Source organism: Zootoca vivipara, chromosome 12, assembly GCF_965207765.1.
Source record: "Zootoca vivipara chromosome 12, rZooViv2.hap1.1, whole genome shotgun sequence".
Lineage (NCBI taxonomy): Eukaryota > Metazoa > Chordata > Lepidosauria > Squamata > Lacertidae > Zootoca > Zootoca vivipara.
The window spans coordinates 38,879,771-38,893,368 of NC_142595.1; the positions used below are offsets into that span (position 1 = coordinate 38,879,771).

Below are 13,598 nucleotides of genomic sequence, written 5' to 3' on the forward strand. Positions count from 1 at the left end.
AGTTTGATTTGCATATGCAGAAGGAGAGGGAAAGCCTTTTGGCCCAAGGAATTCTTTTACACTTTGTGTAGCTGCCTCTGGGTGAGTGGGTGTTCTGCTGGAGGGGTTTTCTTTCCCTATGGATGTCATGGGATGGAGCAATTTATTTGGTGCAGGAAACCCGAAGACCAACTGTGAAATTGAGGTTAAAATGATGGGTCAGGGAGACACAGGTTCAAATGCTTATTCATCCATGATGAGCGATGAGTGACCTTGGGCGGGTCATTCTCTGTCAGCCAGAACTCACGTCACAAGACTTGTGAAGATTGGAAGAGGAGGTAGGAAGAAAATATGTGCTGCCTCGAGCTCCTTGCAGGAAAGATGGACTCATCATCATTATCATCTCATTTTGTTCACAACCAAACTCCTGATTTGCCCCAAACTTAAAGACACGACAGGACCACCCAGGAAACAGAAATAAAATGCACAAACTCCCTCCTGCTCCGTAGAGAGACCGTGGTGTATTTTTCGTTTTTTTTCGTTTTGGGGAAGTAGGGAAGTAGTAGCTATGACCTCATTCTGACCTTTAGTATCGCGATTGTGAAACCCTGAATAACCCCAATGTTCTGCTCCCGCCCACTTCCGATCGCGATTGGCCGCTGTTTTCCCCAGACTTCAGATTCTGAGCTCCTCCCCTCAGCGCTGTTCCTCAATACGAGCAGCCGATGGGTCAACTCGCATGTCAATAACGCGCTTCCTTCGCCCGCCCATCCGTGGCTTCGCTCATTGGCTGAGCATTCTCCCCTCCCCGGCTGCCGTTCGGAAACAGTCGCTTCCTCTTTTAATCCCCGCCCCATATTTCTTCACCTTAGCGCTGATTGGCTACTGCCGCTGACAGCGCTACTTCTTCATCCGTCCACTCACTGGATGCTGGCCTTCGGCCGTCTCGACACACCCTGTTTTCTCCTTTCGCCGATTGGTGCTACGGCCCGGCCGCGCCTCTGGAACGCGACGGACCAATCAGAAAGAAGAGGAGGCGGAGCCTGGGAGTCGCCGGCTGCAGGTGGGGGTCATTCACTCGCACCCAGCAACGGCGCTGCCGGGTGAGGATCTCGGGGAGTCCCTCCGCGTGCGTGGGCGGGGCTGGGCGGTGTGAGGAATCCCTCTGGAGAGAGGAGGAGGAGGTAACTCGGAAGGGCTGGACCGATAGGCAAGGCTTCATTTCACCCTGGGGCTCTCATGAGCCCCGGAACCTGTTGACAGTGCTAGGCCACGGTTCTGAAATCTACGGACAGAGTGCCTCTGAGTATAAACAGAGTGAATTTTCCACCTCTGCGTGGCTCTGAATTGAGCCTTGGGAAGGGGACTTCCAGGATAAACAGGATGGGTATCTTGTCTCAGCCGCTGCATAAATTATAGTATTATACTTTAAACGGTCGTTATGTATATAATGAACAAAGGGCTGTTTTAGTAATCCTTACACCAGTCCTTCAAGGTAGTCCAGTATTGCAGATGTTTTTAGAAGGGGAAGTCCTGGGATGGGGAAAGAATGAAGGGTATTATGGGTTTGGAGATCTTGTAGAAGGGGTTATACACTCCAGATAATGTAATAGGGATTGCTTAGTAGGGATGTAATTGTTTAATAGGGATTGTGATATGCTATGCTCCTGTGCACAATCTGGATCATAAAATCTATCCTGCCAAGCCTGTTGTCAGTGCATGTTTATTCTGATTCAGGGGTGGGAAACCTCATGCTCAGGGCCCGAATATGGTCTTATAGCCCTCCCAACCTCTCTATCTGGCCCTCAGGACTCTCCCCAGCTAGACCCCTTATGGGCCCTGCTTTGAATGGTTTTGCCTGGCTGGAATGTGTCCTAGAACTCTCATGATGCATCTTTGCTTCCCTGAATGGAGGGTAGAGATGTGTGTGTGTGTGTTTGTAGGAAGTAGCCTAATGTTCAAAGGTTATATTGACACTTGTTGCCCCTCCTACTTTTGCGTTTGGGCCTGTCCAGCCCTGCATGCTGCATGGGGCATGTAGCCCCCAGAAACTTGTCTAGAAGGGAATGTGGTTGAAAAAAGGTTCCCTACAACTGTTCTTATTTGGCTATGCTCTGCCTCCATGATCAGAAGCAGTGTGATCTTGAATACCAGCTGCTATAAACCACAGGATGTGCTCAGGTCCTGCTTGCGGGCTTCTCATAGGCATGTGGCTGGCCACTATGAGAACAGGATAATGGCCAGATTATTGGTCCAACCCAGCAGGCTCTTTTTATTTTCCTAATTTGTATTGATACCCAGGAGATGTAATTACAGTGTATTGTTTCAAACTCATGGTTGTAAGGGTCTATTTTGAAAGACTAAAGAAATCTCAGAGTCATGGGGATGTAAAGGTAAAGGGACCCCTGACCATTAGGTCCAGTCATGAACGACTCTGGGGTTGCGGCGCTCATCTTGTGTTATTGGCCGCGGGAGCCGGCGTACAGCTTCCAGATCATGTGGCCAGCATGACAAAGCTGCTTCTGGCAAACCAGAGCAGTGCACGGAAACGCAGTTTACCTTCCTGCTGTAGCGGTACCTATTTATCTACTTGCATTTTGATGCGCTTTCAAACTGCTAGGTTGGCAGGAGCTGGGGCCGAGAAACGAGAGCTTACCCCGTAGCAGGGATTCGAACCGCTGACCTTCTGATCGGCAAGCCCTAGGTTCTGTGGTTTAACCCACAGCACCACCTGCGTCCCCATGGGGATGTAGTAGATGGCTATTTAACACACAGTGCAATCTTATGCATATTTATTTCAGACTGGCTGGCCCTGCACGCGTTGCTGTGTGTTAGTCTGTCAAATGGAGGATAATAGGCCCCCTTCAGATCTCCCTGAGCCTCAGAGTCCCCCTGTTTTACAGGGGCCTACATAAAACAAAGGCCGTGCTGCGGCCTGCGACCCGGGCAGTCACCCTTCCACCCCCCCGGGCCTAGTGGGGGCCTGGCGGCCTGGCAGGGGCCTACATAAAACAAAGGCCGTGCTGCGACCTGCGATCCGGGCGCTCGTCCTCTCCCCCCCCCCCGGGCCTTGTGGGGGCCTAGCAGCCTGGCAGGGGCCTAGGGGTCTGATAATGGCCACCTTGGTGGTTTCAGTTGCTTGGTTGATGATGTCATTATTTGGTTTGTGGGTGTGGTGTAGATTTCACAGGAAGGGAGGGCGTGTACTGTGGGAGGAATTCCACTTGAGGGCGCTGTTTTACTTTGTGGAAAAGCAGGTTTATACCTGCCCAGGTGTGAAATTTGAGGGATTTTTTTTTCTAACAACGGTCGGGGAGTGGCCTGGATTGTTGTGTCAAAATTTCAGGACGATCGGTCAAGCGGTTACGGAGAAAAGTGGAACACACACTTTCACGTTTTTAACATTTTTATATATATAGATGAAGCTCCACAGTGGCAGTCAGAATGTTTTGGATGGTAGCTGCATTGCAGAGATCTGAGTTCATAATCTCTGCGGGGTTTAGCACAGATTAACCTCATAGGGTTATAAGGCAGTTGAAATGTTGGTCCAAGTTGCTTGAAGAAATATCAGAATTGCTGCAGTATGAGGATGGAAAACAAAGGATATAAGCTGCACCATTCACGCCTGACATTTGAAGAGCAATCTCCCTAAGATCAGTTCTGCAATCTACTCCCGCCTGCAGTCTTGCTGTGCTTATATCGTCATTGTGGTTGTGCCAGAGAGCTGATTCAGGCTTTTTGACCTTTTCCCTCCCTATTTGGGGAAATCTGATGCAGCCATATTGCAGTCCTCCAACTTGTTGATTTTGACTAGTCTGATTGTCTAAAGGGAGGAGGCTTCATGACCTGTGATTTTTGTTGGAGGCCTTGATAACTTGATGGCTGAAATGTGTCTGATGAAATTGTCAACTATGCCCTACCAATGGTTACTTCCCAGTGATGACCAAGACTAGGTCATTCTCCTTTCTCACTTCCACAACTCCCCTGAAAGTGGCATGGTAATTGGCATGTCTCTACCTGCCTCCCCTGACATCAGACACCCTTTGCCTCTTATGTTTACTGCCCTTCTTAACTCTCCATCTGCTGTGTTGCATTCCTTGCATTCCACCTTCCATGTTGACCTTTCAAAAAGTCTTTTATTGTGTAGCTGTTGCTTGAAGTATTCAGCTGTCTAAATATCACTGCTGCCATCACCCTTTGCTTTTCAGCTCTTGATCCAGAGCATTCCACATCTACAATAGGATGACTCGGGACGTGGGTCTAGAAGATGAGCTTCCAGACTGGGCTGGAGCCAAAGAGTTCTACCAGAAATATGACCCTAAGGATGTAATAGGCAGGTGAGGCGTGGGTCAGGATGGGGAGGTGGGTAATCATGGATTGAATGATGTGCTGAGGTGGGGACCCATTACATCACAAGTGGATAAACTGTTTCCCTCCAGATATTGTTGGACTTCAGCTCCCAGCAGCCTGCATTGCCAGTAATAAGGGATGATGGGAATTGTAGTCCAGAACATCTGGAGGAGTTATGGCTTTCCAACCTCTGTCCTACATTTCTTTCCCACCGTGGAGCCAATATTTCTTAGAAACTTGACGTTTCTCTTGCTGTTTGTTCACCTCTGCTCCTTTGCAGGGGTGTCAGCAGCGTGGTCCGGCGCTGCATACACAAGCAGACAGGCCAGGAGTATGCGGTGAAGATTATTGAGGTCACTCCGGAACGCATGACCGCACAGCAGCTGGAGGAAGTGCGTTTATCGACAGGCAAAGAGATTGAAATCCTGCGCCAGGTCTCCGGACACCCTTACATCAGTGAGTGGCTACCCACCCAGCCCAGCATCTCTGTAACCCAAATGTGCATCCCGATATTTGGGCCTCCTTCTGAAACCCTAGTCTTTTCTCAAATGTAATTTTATATTGTATAGTTGCCCCCCAATGAACCCTGCCCCCCCCAGCATCTAGGCCTTCCACCATGTTGATGATCTCAACATTCACAGCAACACCGCCATGTTGACATCTGTGCCCAACTCTACTTCCTTAATCATCATTGTGTGACCTCGTCCTGCACACTCCTAAATCGGGGATGGGGAACCGGTGACCCTCTGGATGTTGCTGGGCTGCCACTTCCATCATCCTTGACCGCTGGCTATGCAGGCTGGTAATGAGAATTGGAGCCCCTGCTCTTAATTGTTGTCGGAATGGAGGAAACCATGTTTAGGGTTTGCATTGGGGTGGGGAGCAGGAGATTGCTGGGAGTGTGGAATGTAGCAAAGTGGGAAGGGGGGGAGTTGAAAGGAGCAAGGGAGGTCTGTTGGGGAGTGGCAATTTGGTCAATTGACAGAAGAGCAAGAGCAAAATTTACATCAGGAGTCTTAGTTTGGTCAGAATATAGAGTATACACATTCCAGAGTTAACAGTAAATGCATTACTTCTGGTAAATGAGCCCCCTGATAGAAGGCCATGAAAAAATTTAGACTCACCTAGCCATGTACCATCTGAAACCAAAGGGGTGCATTGGTTGTCAAATGTGATTCCCCCCCCAGCTCTCCTACCCTACTGCTGAAAGGGATGAACACACCCTCCACTGCCTACTTCAGCAGTGTCTAACCTGTGACCGCCTCCCATAAGCTGTGGGACTCTAGCTCTCATAATTTGTTACCATTGGCCATGCAGGAGGGCGGTAGATTCCCCCATCCCTAAAGCTACGCAGCGCTGTTAGCACAATAAGACTGTGGCCATGCTCTCTTTCATTGTAGCTGCCTGTCTCCAGGCACTGAGCTGGAGCTGTTTCCTGCCATCTTACGTCAGTGAAGCAATCAGCGCTTGAACTGTATAACCCAATCCCCCTCTTTCCCCTCCTTCTCTCTCTCTCTCCCTCTCTAGTTACTCTGATAGATTCCTATGAGTCATCTGCCTTCATGTTCCTGGTGTTTGACTTGTAAGTAACAAGCTATTGAAAAGAGGAGCTGCTGATCCACCCTGTTCTCACCAAGATGGGAAACGCCCTTGTAGCTGTTGTGGGTCTTGACCCTCCCAAGAGGGATTAAAAGGAAAAATAAAGAGACGTACTTTCCCATTGCATATTACAGGCCCTCTCCTTCCAAGATGGCGATCAGTCTGGTTTTGAGAAGTAATGGGTGGAAGAGCCATAATAGCTGTTGAAAAGGGAAGTTGGCAGAGGCAGTGGATTTCTGCTGCTAGACTTCTCGACCTTTGCGGGCTGAAGTGGTGCTGCTTTCAAACTCACAATGCCCGTGTGCTTGCTGCTGTGCCTCTGAAAATCCTCTTCGGTGTAGATAAGTAGTGGTACCTCTAGTTACGAACTTAATTCATTCCGGAGGTCTGTTCTTAACCTGAGGTCCCACTTTAGCTAATGGGGCCTCCTGTGGCCACCACGCGGCACCGGCACCATTTCTGTTCTCATCCTGGGGCAAAGTTCCTAACCTGAGGTACTACTTCCGGGTTAGCAGAGTCTGTAACCCGAGGTGTTTGTAACCTGAGGTACCACTGTAGAGGTATTTTAGTAAGACATTGTAAATGAGTAGGAAGAGGAGATGGGGCTCTCCACCTCCATTGCATGTAGATTTACTCCATCTCACATTCCCCCGACAGGATGAGACGCGGGGAGCTTTTTGACTACCTTACGGAGAAGGTGACCCTCAGCGAGAAGGAGACCAGGTAATGTGCCGTACCCTCTGCTGGAGCTGGAGAGGCAGAAGCTCTCTTTGCCCGGCTCCAGCTGTTTTTCTGCGATGATCTGAGAAGTGGAGGCTCCTGCAACTTGTGTCTCTCTTCTTCCAGGTGTATCATGCGAGCCCTCTTGGACGCCGTGAGCTACCTTCACACCAATAATATCATCCATCGAGATCTCAAGCCCGAGAATATCCTCATGGATGACCAGCTGAACATCAAACTCTCGGATTTTGGCTTTTCCTGCCACTTGAAGCCAGGGGAGAAGCTGCGAGGTGGGGATGGGCCAGTCTGAGTACACGTCTCTATAGGGCAGACCAGCTCATTGGTAGCTCAGTCAGTAGAGCATGAGATTCTTAATCTCTAGGTCATGGGTTCAAGCCCCATGTTGGGCAAAATATTCCTGCATTGCAGGGGTTGGACTAGATGACTCTTGTGGACCCTTCCAACATTACAGATTCTGTGATTCTGCTATGAGCTGTTTTGACTTACACAGCTCCTGCTAGCAGTGACTCCTGATTTGAGATTCTTGGGCACCAAACCTTATGCATCTCTGTAATTTCCAACTACTTCCTCTTAGAGCTGTGTGGAACCCCTGGCTACCTGGCCCCAGAAATCCTGAAATGCTCCATGGATGAGACCCACCTTGGCTATGGAAAGGAAGTGGACCTGTAAGTGACATCTAGCTAACACCTGTCCCCCTTGGCGGAGGGATAGTTTTTTGGGAAGGAGGGGTGAAGGATGTCCCATGACAAGAGCCAAAGCTCAGCTGGGTCTTTATACCTGTTCTGAGAGAGAGGTGTCTGCTCCCTGTTCTTTTGCCCGAGGGAATGGGAGGGGGGAATCAGTTGTTCTCTCACCATGTTCTGTCCCTCTGTCCCCTTGTTGCTCACCACACAGTCACTATTTGAAAATAGCTTGGAACTCTACCATCTTACTCTATAGTTGGCAGAACAGCTACACCCATTGACAAGATTCCGCATGCTCTTACGTACTTGAGTCTGGAAGCAAAATATGGATTGGGTTTTGTGTTGTTGTTGTTTTGAAGGGGAACAATATTTTGACCGTTTCCCATGGATGAAGCATAGTAATTTAAAACAAATAAATAAATGATAAAATAATATTTTCAAGATTCCAAAAAGCTGCACAAATTGTATAGGGTGCTTCCTCGGCCAATATTCCTTAGTCTTTCTGCTTTGCTGTTCTCCAATTTTGGTGTTTTGGGAAAAGGGTGCAGGAAATAAAGCTCTCTCCTCCTTTCCCTGAAGTTGGGCCTGTGGAGTCATCTTTTTCACCCTCTTGGCTGGCTCTCCTCCTTTTTGGCACCGTAAGCAGATGCTGATGCTTCGGATGATCATGGAAGGGCGATACCAGTTTGGCTCCCCTGAGTGGGATGACCGGTCCGACACAGTCAAAGATCTGGTAAGATGGTGACAATCCCATCTTTTGTAACACAACTCGAGCTACATGTACATTCAACATCTCCTTTTAGGAAACAGCTGTGCCCAGAAAAAAAGACTTCTGCAATGTGGTATTGTGAAGGATCTTACCAGCTGGGCCCAACTGGGATTTGTCTTCCCACCAGTTTCTTATTAAATCCTACAGGATCCCTGTCTAAAACAGTTTATATACAGTGTTCCTACTTTTTAATTTATAGCTGCCACTATTTAATTCCAGCTGGTTGCTTTAACCTTTTACTACATGGAGTAGCAGATTAGAGGCATGGAACAAATGGAGCTGGAGGCTTGTAATATTAATAGTAATAATAGTAATAATAGTAGTAACAACAACAACAACAATAATTTATTATTTATACCCTGCCCATCTGGCTGGGTTTCCCCAGCCACTCTGGGTGGCTTCCAACAGAATATTAAAATACAATAATCTATTAAACATTAAAAGCTTCCCTAAACAAATATGCATTAAAGCTTATTTAATATAAAATCATGGCTTTAATGCAGGTATTTATTTAACAACATAGTTTGATGATTGCCAAAATATGTTACTACATGGAGTAGCAGATTAGAGGCATGGAACAAATGGAGCTGGAGCCGGCGTACAGCTTCCAGGTCATGTGGCCAGCATGACTAAGCCGCTTCTGGCGAACCAGAGCAGCACATGGAAACGCCGTTTATCTTCCCGCCAGAGTGGTACCTATTTATCTACTTGCACTTTGACGTGCTTTCGAACTGCTAGGTTGGCAGGAGCTGGGACCCAGCAATGGGAGCTCACCCCATCGCGGCGATTCGAACCGCCAACAGCGACACCCGCGTCCCATCATCATCACCTACATAGTTTGATGATTGCCAAAATATGTTACCATTACTTTAAATCTGGTGTTGGCTCAAAAAAGGTTGCTACATCATTGTCCTATTTCTCATCCCTATGCCGACCTGATAGCCAGATCTCCATTTATCCACTGCTCTGGTCAGGGTATTACTGAAAGAGCACAAGGTAGCTAAGCGTGTCTCAATTGTTAGTCAGACTGAACTCCCATCTCTTGAGACTTCTGCTCACCCCCTGATCGGCCTGATTCAGTTTTCTTCAGAAATCTCTTTTCTGGTCTGGCACTTGAAGACTCAGCCATCATGGTGCTGCCTCTGAAGTCTTTTTCCTTCGTGAGGCCCACTGTCAGCTGCTGGCCGCTCTGGTCAGACACCATCCTGGAAAACTACCTCTCCTGGCTGGCCTCCCTTAGTCCCTGTCTCCTGTGGTTCTAAGCTCATCTTCCGACTCTTTCTCATCTCCTGACCAACTGCTCCCAAAGAATGCTGTGTCTGCCCTTATATTTACTCCCTCTGGCCAATCATTGGGTTCTTTCTGGAGTTCCGAGTCCTCATTGGACCAATCATTCGAACGGAATGCCCACGAAAGGACCTATCACTATTTGACTTTTTCAATTCACTTGACCCTAATAAAAGGTAGAGTCCACAGCTAACTGCCATTAACTGTAAACCTAGCAAGTATGGAGCCAAATCTGGTATTTTGAAACTAGCCCTGGCAAGACTGCCAGCTGAACCCACATACATTATATATTTTCTGACTTCAGCCAGAAGCAAAATGCTGGGTTTCCCTGCTTCTTCACACAATTAACCATTTTTTAAATCAAATACTGCTATTGTAACAACCTTCTTACATTTAATCTCTGCTTTAAAAAAATCCAGTATCTTTACACAATTCAAAACTGTTTGTATATTTTATAGTATTCTGGTTTTGGTTATGGGGAGGAGCAAAGAGTAACACAGGGATCCCTGCCCTTTACCTCCTAAAATCCTACGGTATTTGTTTCCCAATTCAAGCGTCACATATTTCAGCAGCCTCTATATTTTCAAAGTGTATCTTCTAGGCCTTGAGAACTAAAAACTTGTTTTTCCCTTTAGAAAGAGAACCAACATTCTCAGGATTATTATTTTTCTGATTTACTCAGCTTTAAGATTCATCTCTTGAAATGTGTCAACAGTGGGGTAGAAGAGATCCCAGCAATTGTTGCCCATGTTAATAGATGATCGCTTTGTGGTGAACTTGATTCCTGAGGCTTCCAGTACTTTCACCTCTGCCCTAATTGGCAGGTTTAAAAAACAAGATTCCATTGCAGAAAAAAGGCCCTGATTGGCAGCTAGTGACATGAAGTGTTTGGCAAAGTAGATTGACAGAGGGAGTTGAAGAAGTGAGAGTCTGTGGAAAAACTCACAACTAAGCGATAAAGTCAACGTGTATTGGTCAGAGAGTATCAGAGTAGGACCGGAGGAGATCCTGGTTCAAATATCCATTTAGCCACAGAACTCATTGGAAGACTTTAACCCTATCTCCCAGCCTAACTTAGCTTGCAGAGTGAGAACCGCCCATGCTGTATTGAGCTTCTTGCAGGAAGGGTGGGATGAAACAGATTATTATTATTTGCCCCTGAATATAATAATTTATAATAATAATTTATTATTTGTACCCCGCCCATCTGGCTGAGTCTCCCCAGCCACTCTCAGCCTTCTACATTGGGCGCCAAATAAATGCCCCTCTCCCCCAAATGTCTCTTGCCCAACTGTCTGTGTGTGTTTGGCAGATCTCACGACTGCTGCAGGTGGATCCAGAAGAACGGTTGACAGCTCAGCAGGCCCTGCAGCACCCCTTCTTCCAGCAGTACGGCGGCCGCAAACGCCAGCTCTTCAATCCGCACCACGCATTCAGGGCAAGTCTCTTGATCCTTCCTCCTGCCATGCAAATGTTTCCCGCACAGGAGGAAACATTTATGCTAAGGTGGTCCCTGCTGCAACATGTGCAGGCGTTTTCTAAAAACAATGTGTTCGCCTTTTTCCTTCATACCATTTTTTTAAAAAACGCAGATGTAATCAGTGAATTGACCAAAACCAGCATGACTGATCAATTAGGGCTTCTTAGTCAGTTTGTGTGCATCCCCCTTCCCAATTTGATCGTCTCCTTTCACTGCTGGTGCTTTATAGCTTTCTGGTAATATGCCTGAAACTTTGTGGGTCTTTCCACTTGTTTCTTCCCTAGTCCGTTGTCACTGATGCATGGAGGATGTCTATCAATAGGTAGTGGTCATGATTGCTTTATGATATGGGATCAGAGGTAGCAGCATGCCTCTCAATACCACTTGCTGAGGAGCAGGAGGAGGAGAGAGGGCTGTTGCATTTATGTCCCATTTGTTGACTTCCCAGAAGCACCCGGGAAGCCACACTGGAGAAGTGGTTGTTTATTTGCTACCAGGCCAGGTTAATTCACAAAGCCCTAAACAACTTGGGTGCAAAGTACGTTCAGGATGGTCTCATGCATTATACTCCCCCTTGATCACAGAGATCCTCTTTAACGCAGTTTTCCAAACGTTTCATGTTGGCGACACACTTTTAAGGCGTGCATCATGTTGTGACAGTAATTCAGTTTTACTAGCAAACCAGTTGTTAAAAAAACCCCTTTCCAGCCCCAGGACAAGTGTGGAGAGTGTTTGCGTGACACACCTACACACAGCAGCTGATAAACCAATGTGTCGTGACTCACGGCACACAGTTTAGAAAAGATCTGCTCTCATCTGGAGGTTGCCCAGGCCCTTGAGTTTCATTTGGCCTTCACTAGAGGCTGTGCCTTTAGACCCTGCCCTGCTGAACTCCATATTCAGAAGAGGTTTGGCAGGAAAATGCCTTATTTCAGTCTGCTGAAAACTACTGTTTAGACCGCTCTTCACAATAGGAACTTTTTTTAAAAAAAACCAACCAGTATCTACTGTTGTTTTATTGATACTTATACACTGGTTTTATTATACTTTATCCGTTGTAAGCTACCTTGATATACTTTATGAAAGCGTGGATTACAATCATTTAAATTAATGAATTGATAAATAAGAATGCTGGACCAGGTGGGTCTTAGTCTGGCACAGCAAGTGCTGATGTTCTCTCCTGCTAACCTTCTAGGTCTCGTTACAGGTAGGTAGCCGTGTTGGTCTAGGTCTCGCTTCCCATATTGACACTATTCCCATCTCTTTCCCGCGATAGGTTCTTGCATGGACTGTGCGGGCCTCTATCCGCATCGTCTCCAACTACCGGCGGGTGCGGCCGGTCACCAAGGAGATGCTCATGTGCGACCCCTATGCGCTCAAGGGGGTGCGCAAGTTGATTGACGCGTGCGCCTTCCGCATCTATGGGCACTGGGTCAAGAAAGGTGAGCAGCAGAACCGGGCTGCCCTCTTTGAAAATGTCCCCAAGGCCATCCAGCTTGTGTTGCTCAGCACAGAGGGGGAGGAAGCCCCTGCGTTTGTGGTGGACGACCCTCCCAACTAAACACCTAGTTGCTGCTCCCTGTGGAACTGTGGAATCACTGGGTCCCTGAGCGAAGAAAGGAGGCAGAAGCCACTTCAAGAACTGTCCCACCACCTTCCATCTCTTCTTTGGGGATACAGCAAGTACCTCCTGTGGGGGGGGGAGGTATCCTCATCCTTGCATGCGAAGGGGGTCCAATTTCCTGGGGAACAAGGACTTCTTTGCCTTCTGGAAAGAATTCCCGAGTTTGTGGCTGTCGGAAACTAAGGGTCCCCTAACATACCTGGGAAGGGCCTTGAGATCTGTGTAGGGCAAGAATACAGAGCATCTGAATTGTTAGAAGTGTATGGATTAGGGAGGCTTATCTGTGTGTTGCCAGAAGAAGGACTTTTTGTCTTTGCATCTCTTCCCACAGTAAGGAGACCTGCTCCTGCTACCTCTTGCCCCTCAAAGCAGCCAATTTGACCATTGCTGAGGGATCAATCCTTGCATACAGCCAGTATGGGTGGTCTAGGGAGGAAGGGGGTGGATTGGGATTGGAAATTGCAGAGTTCCCTTTCCCTACTAGCAGGAACTGGGCTCGACCCTTCTCTGTAGATTATACTGTATTTTATTTTCCACCTGGATGTGCCATCTTTCCACATCCGTGATGTCACAAATAGAATAAAAATGGAATGTGACCAAAACTGACGCCGGACTTTGGCTTTCTTTGCTTCCCAAGAAGCGGCCATATCCTTTCAGTTGGGAGAGGGCACAAAGTTGAATTTCTCCTGGGAAATATCCAAGGGGTGTTCAATGTTTCGGGGGGTGGGGGTGGGGGTATGCTGTTGCTGCTGGAAGGGTGTGCACCCACGGGAAAAGAGTTCAGCTTGAGAAGACAGGATTTGCACAGAGTGGGAATCTAAGGGACTCAAGAGAAAATCTGAAGAAAGGCAGTGCATCAGTTTCACTCCAGTAGCTGGTTTAGTGAGGGAGATAGCATGGATGCATGATGCCTGCAATACTTGTACATCCACAATTCAGACAGCGCCCCCAAAGTGTAGCAGCTCTGCTAGTAGGGTGTGAGGAGACCTACTCTATACAATGGTTGGAGTGCTTCTGATGGGGAATGCAGCAGGCTGAGAAAGAGGAGGAGAGACTGCCTGGATCCTACACACAGAAGATGTGCAA

General features: G+C 47.6%; 1 protein-coding gene across 4 annotated transcripts; it reads left to right on the forward strand.

Annotated features, from left to right (window-relative positions):
• The first annotated feature begins 849 nt into the window (after nucleotides 1–849).
• PHKG2 (phosphorylase kinase catalytic subunit gamma 2) lies at nucleotides 850–13,118 on the forward strand. Of its 4 annotated transcripts, none has more exons than XM_035135268.3 (10): nucleotides 850–1,082; nucleotides 4,188–4,316; nucleotides 4,610–4,785; nucleotides 5,857–5,911; nucleotides 6,586–6,651; nucleotides 6,775–6,938; nucleotides 7,244–7,334; nucleotides 7,932–8,085; nucleotides 10,721–10,846; nucleotides 12,165–13,118. In XM_035135268.3, the coding sequence occupies exons 2-10, from the start codon at nucleotides 4,222–4,224 to the stop codon at nucleotides 12,447–12,449; spliced, it is 1,212 nt and encodes a 403-aa protein (XP_034991159.1). In that variant the 5' UTR covers nucleotides 850–1,082; nucleotides 4,188–4,221; the 3' UTR covers nucleotides 12,450–13,118. The 4 variants fall into 4 exon arrangements, with proteins under 4 accessions (XP_034991159.1, XP_034991160.1, XP_034991162.1 ...); XM_035135269.3 differs by having other exon boundaries at nucleotides 856–1,042; XM_035135271.3 differs by having other exon boundaries at nucleotides 1,023–1,163.
• The last annotated feature ends 480 nt before the right edge of the window (nucleotides 13,119–13,598 follow it).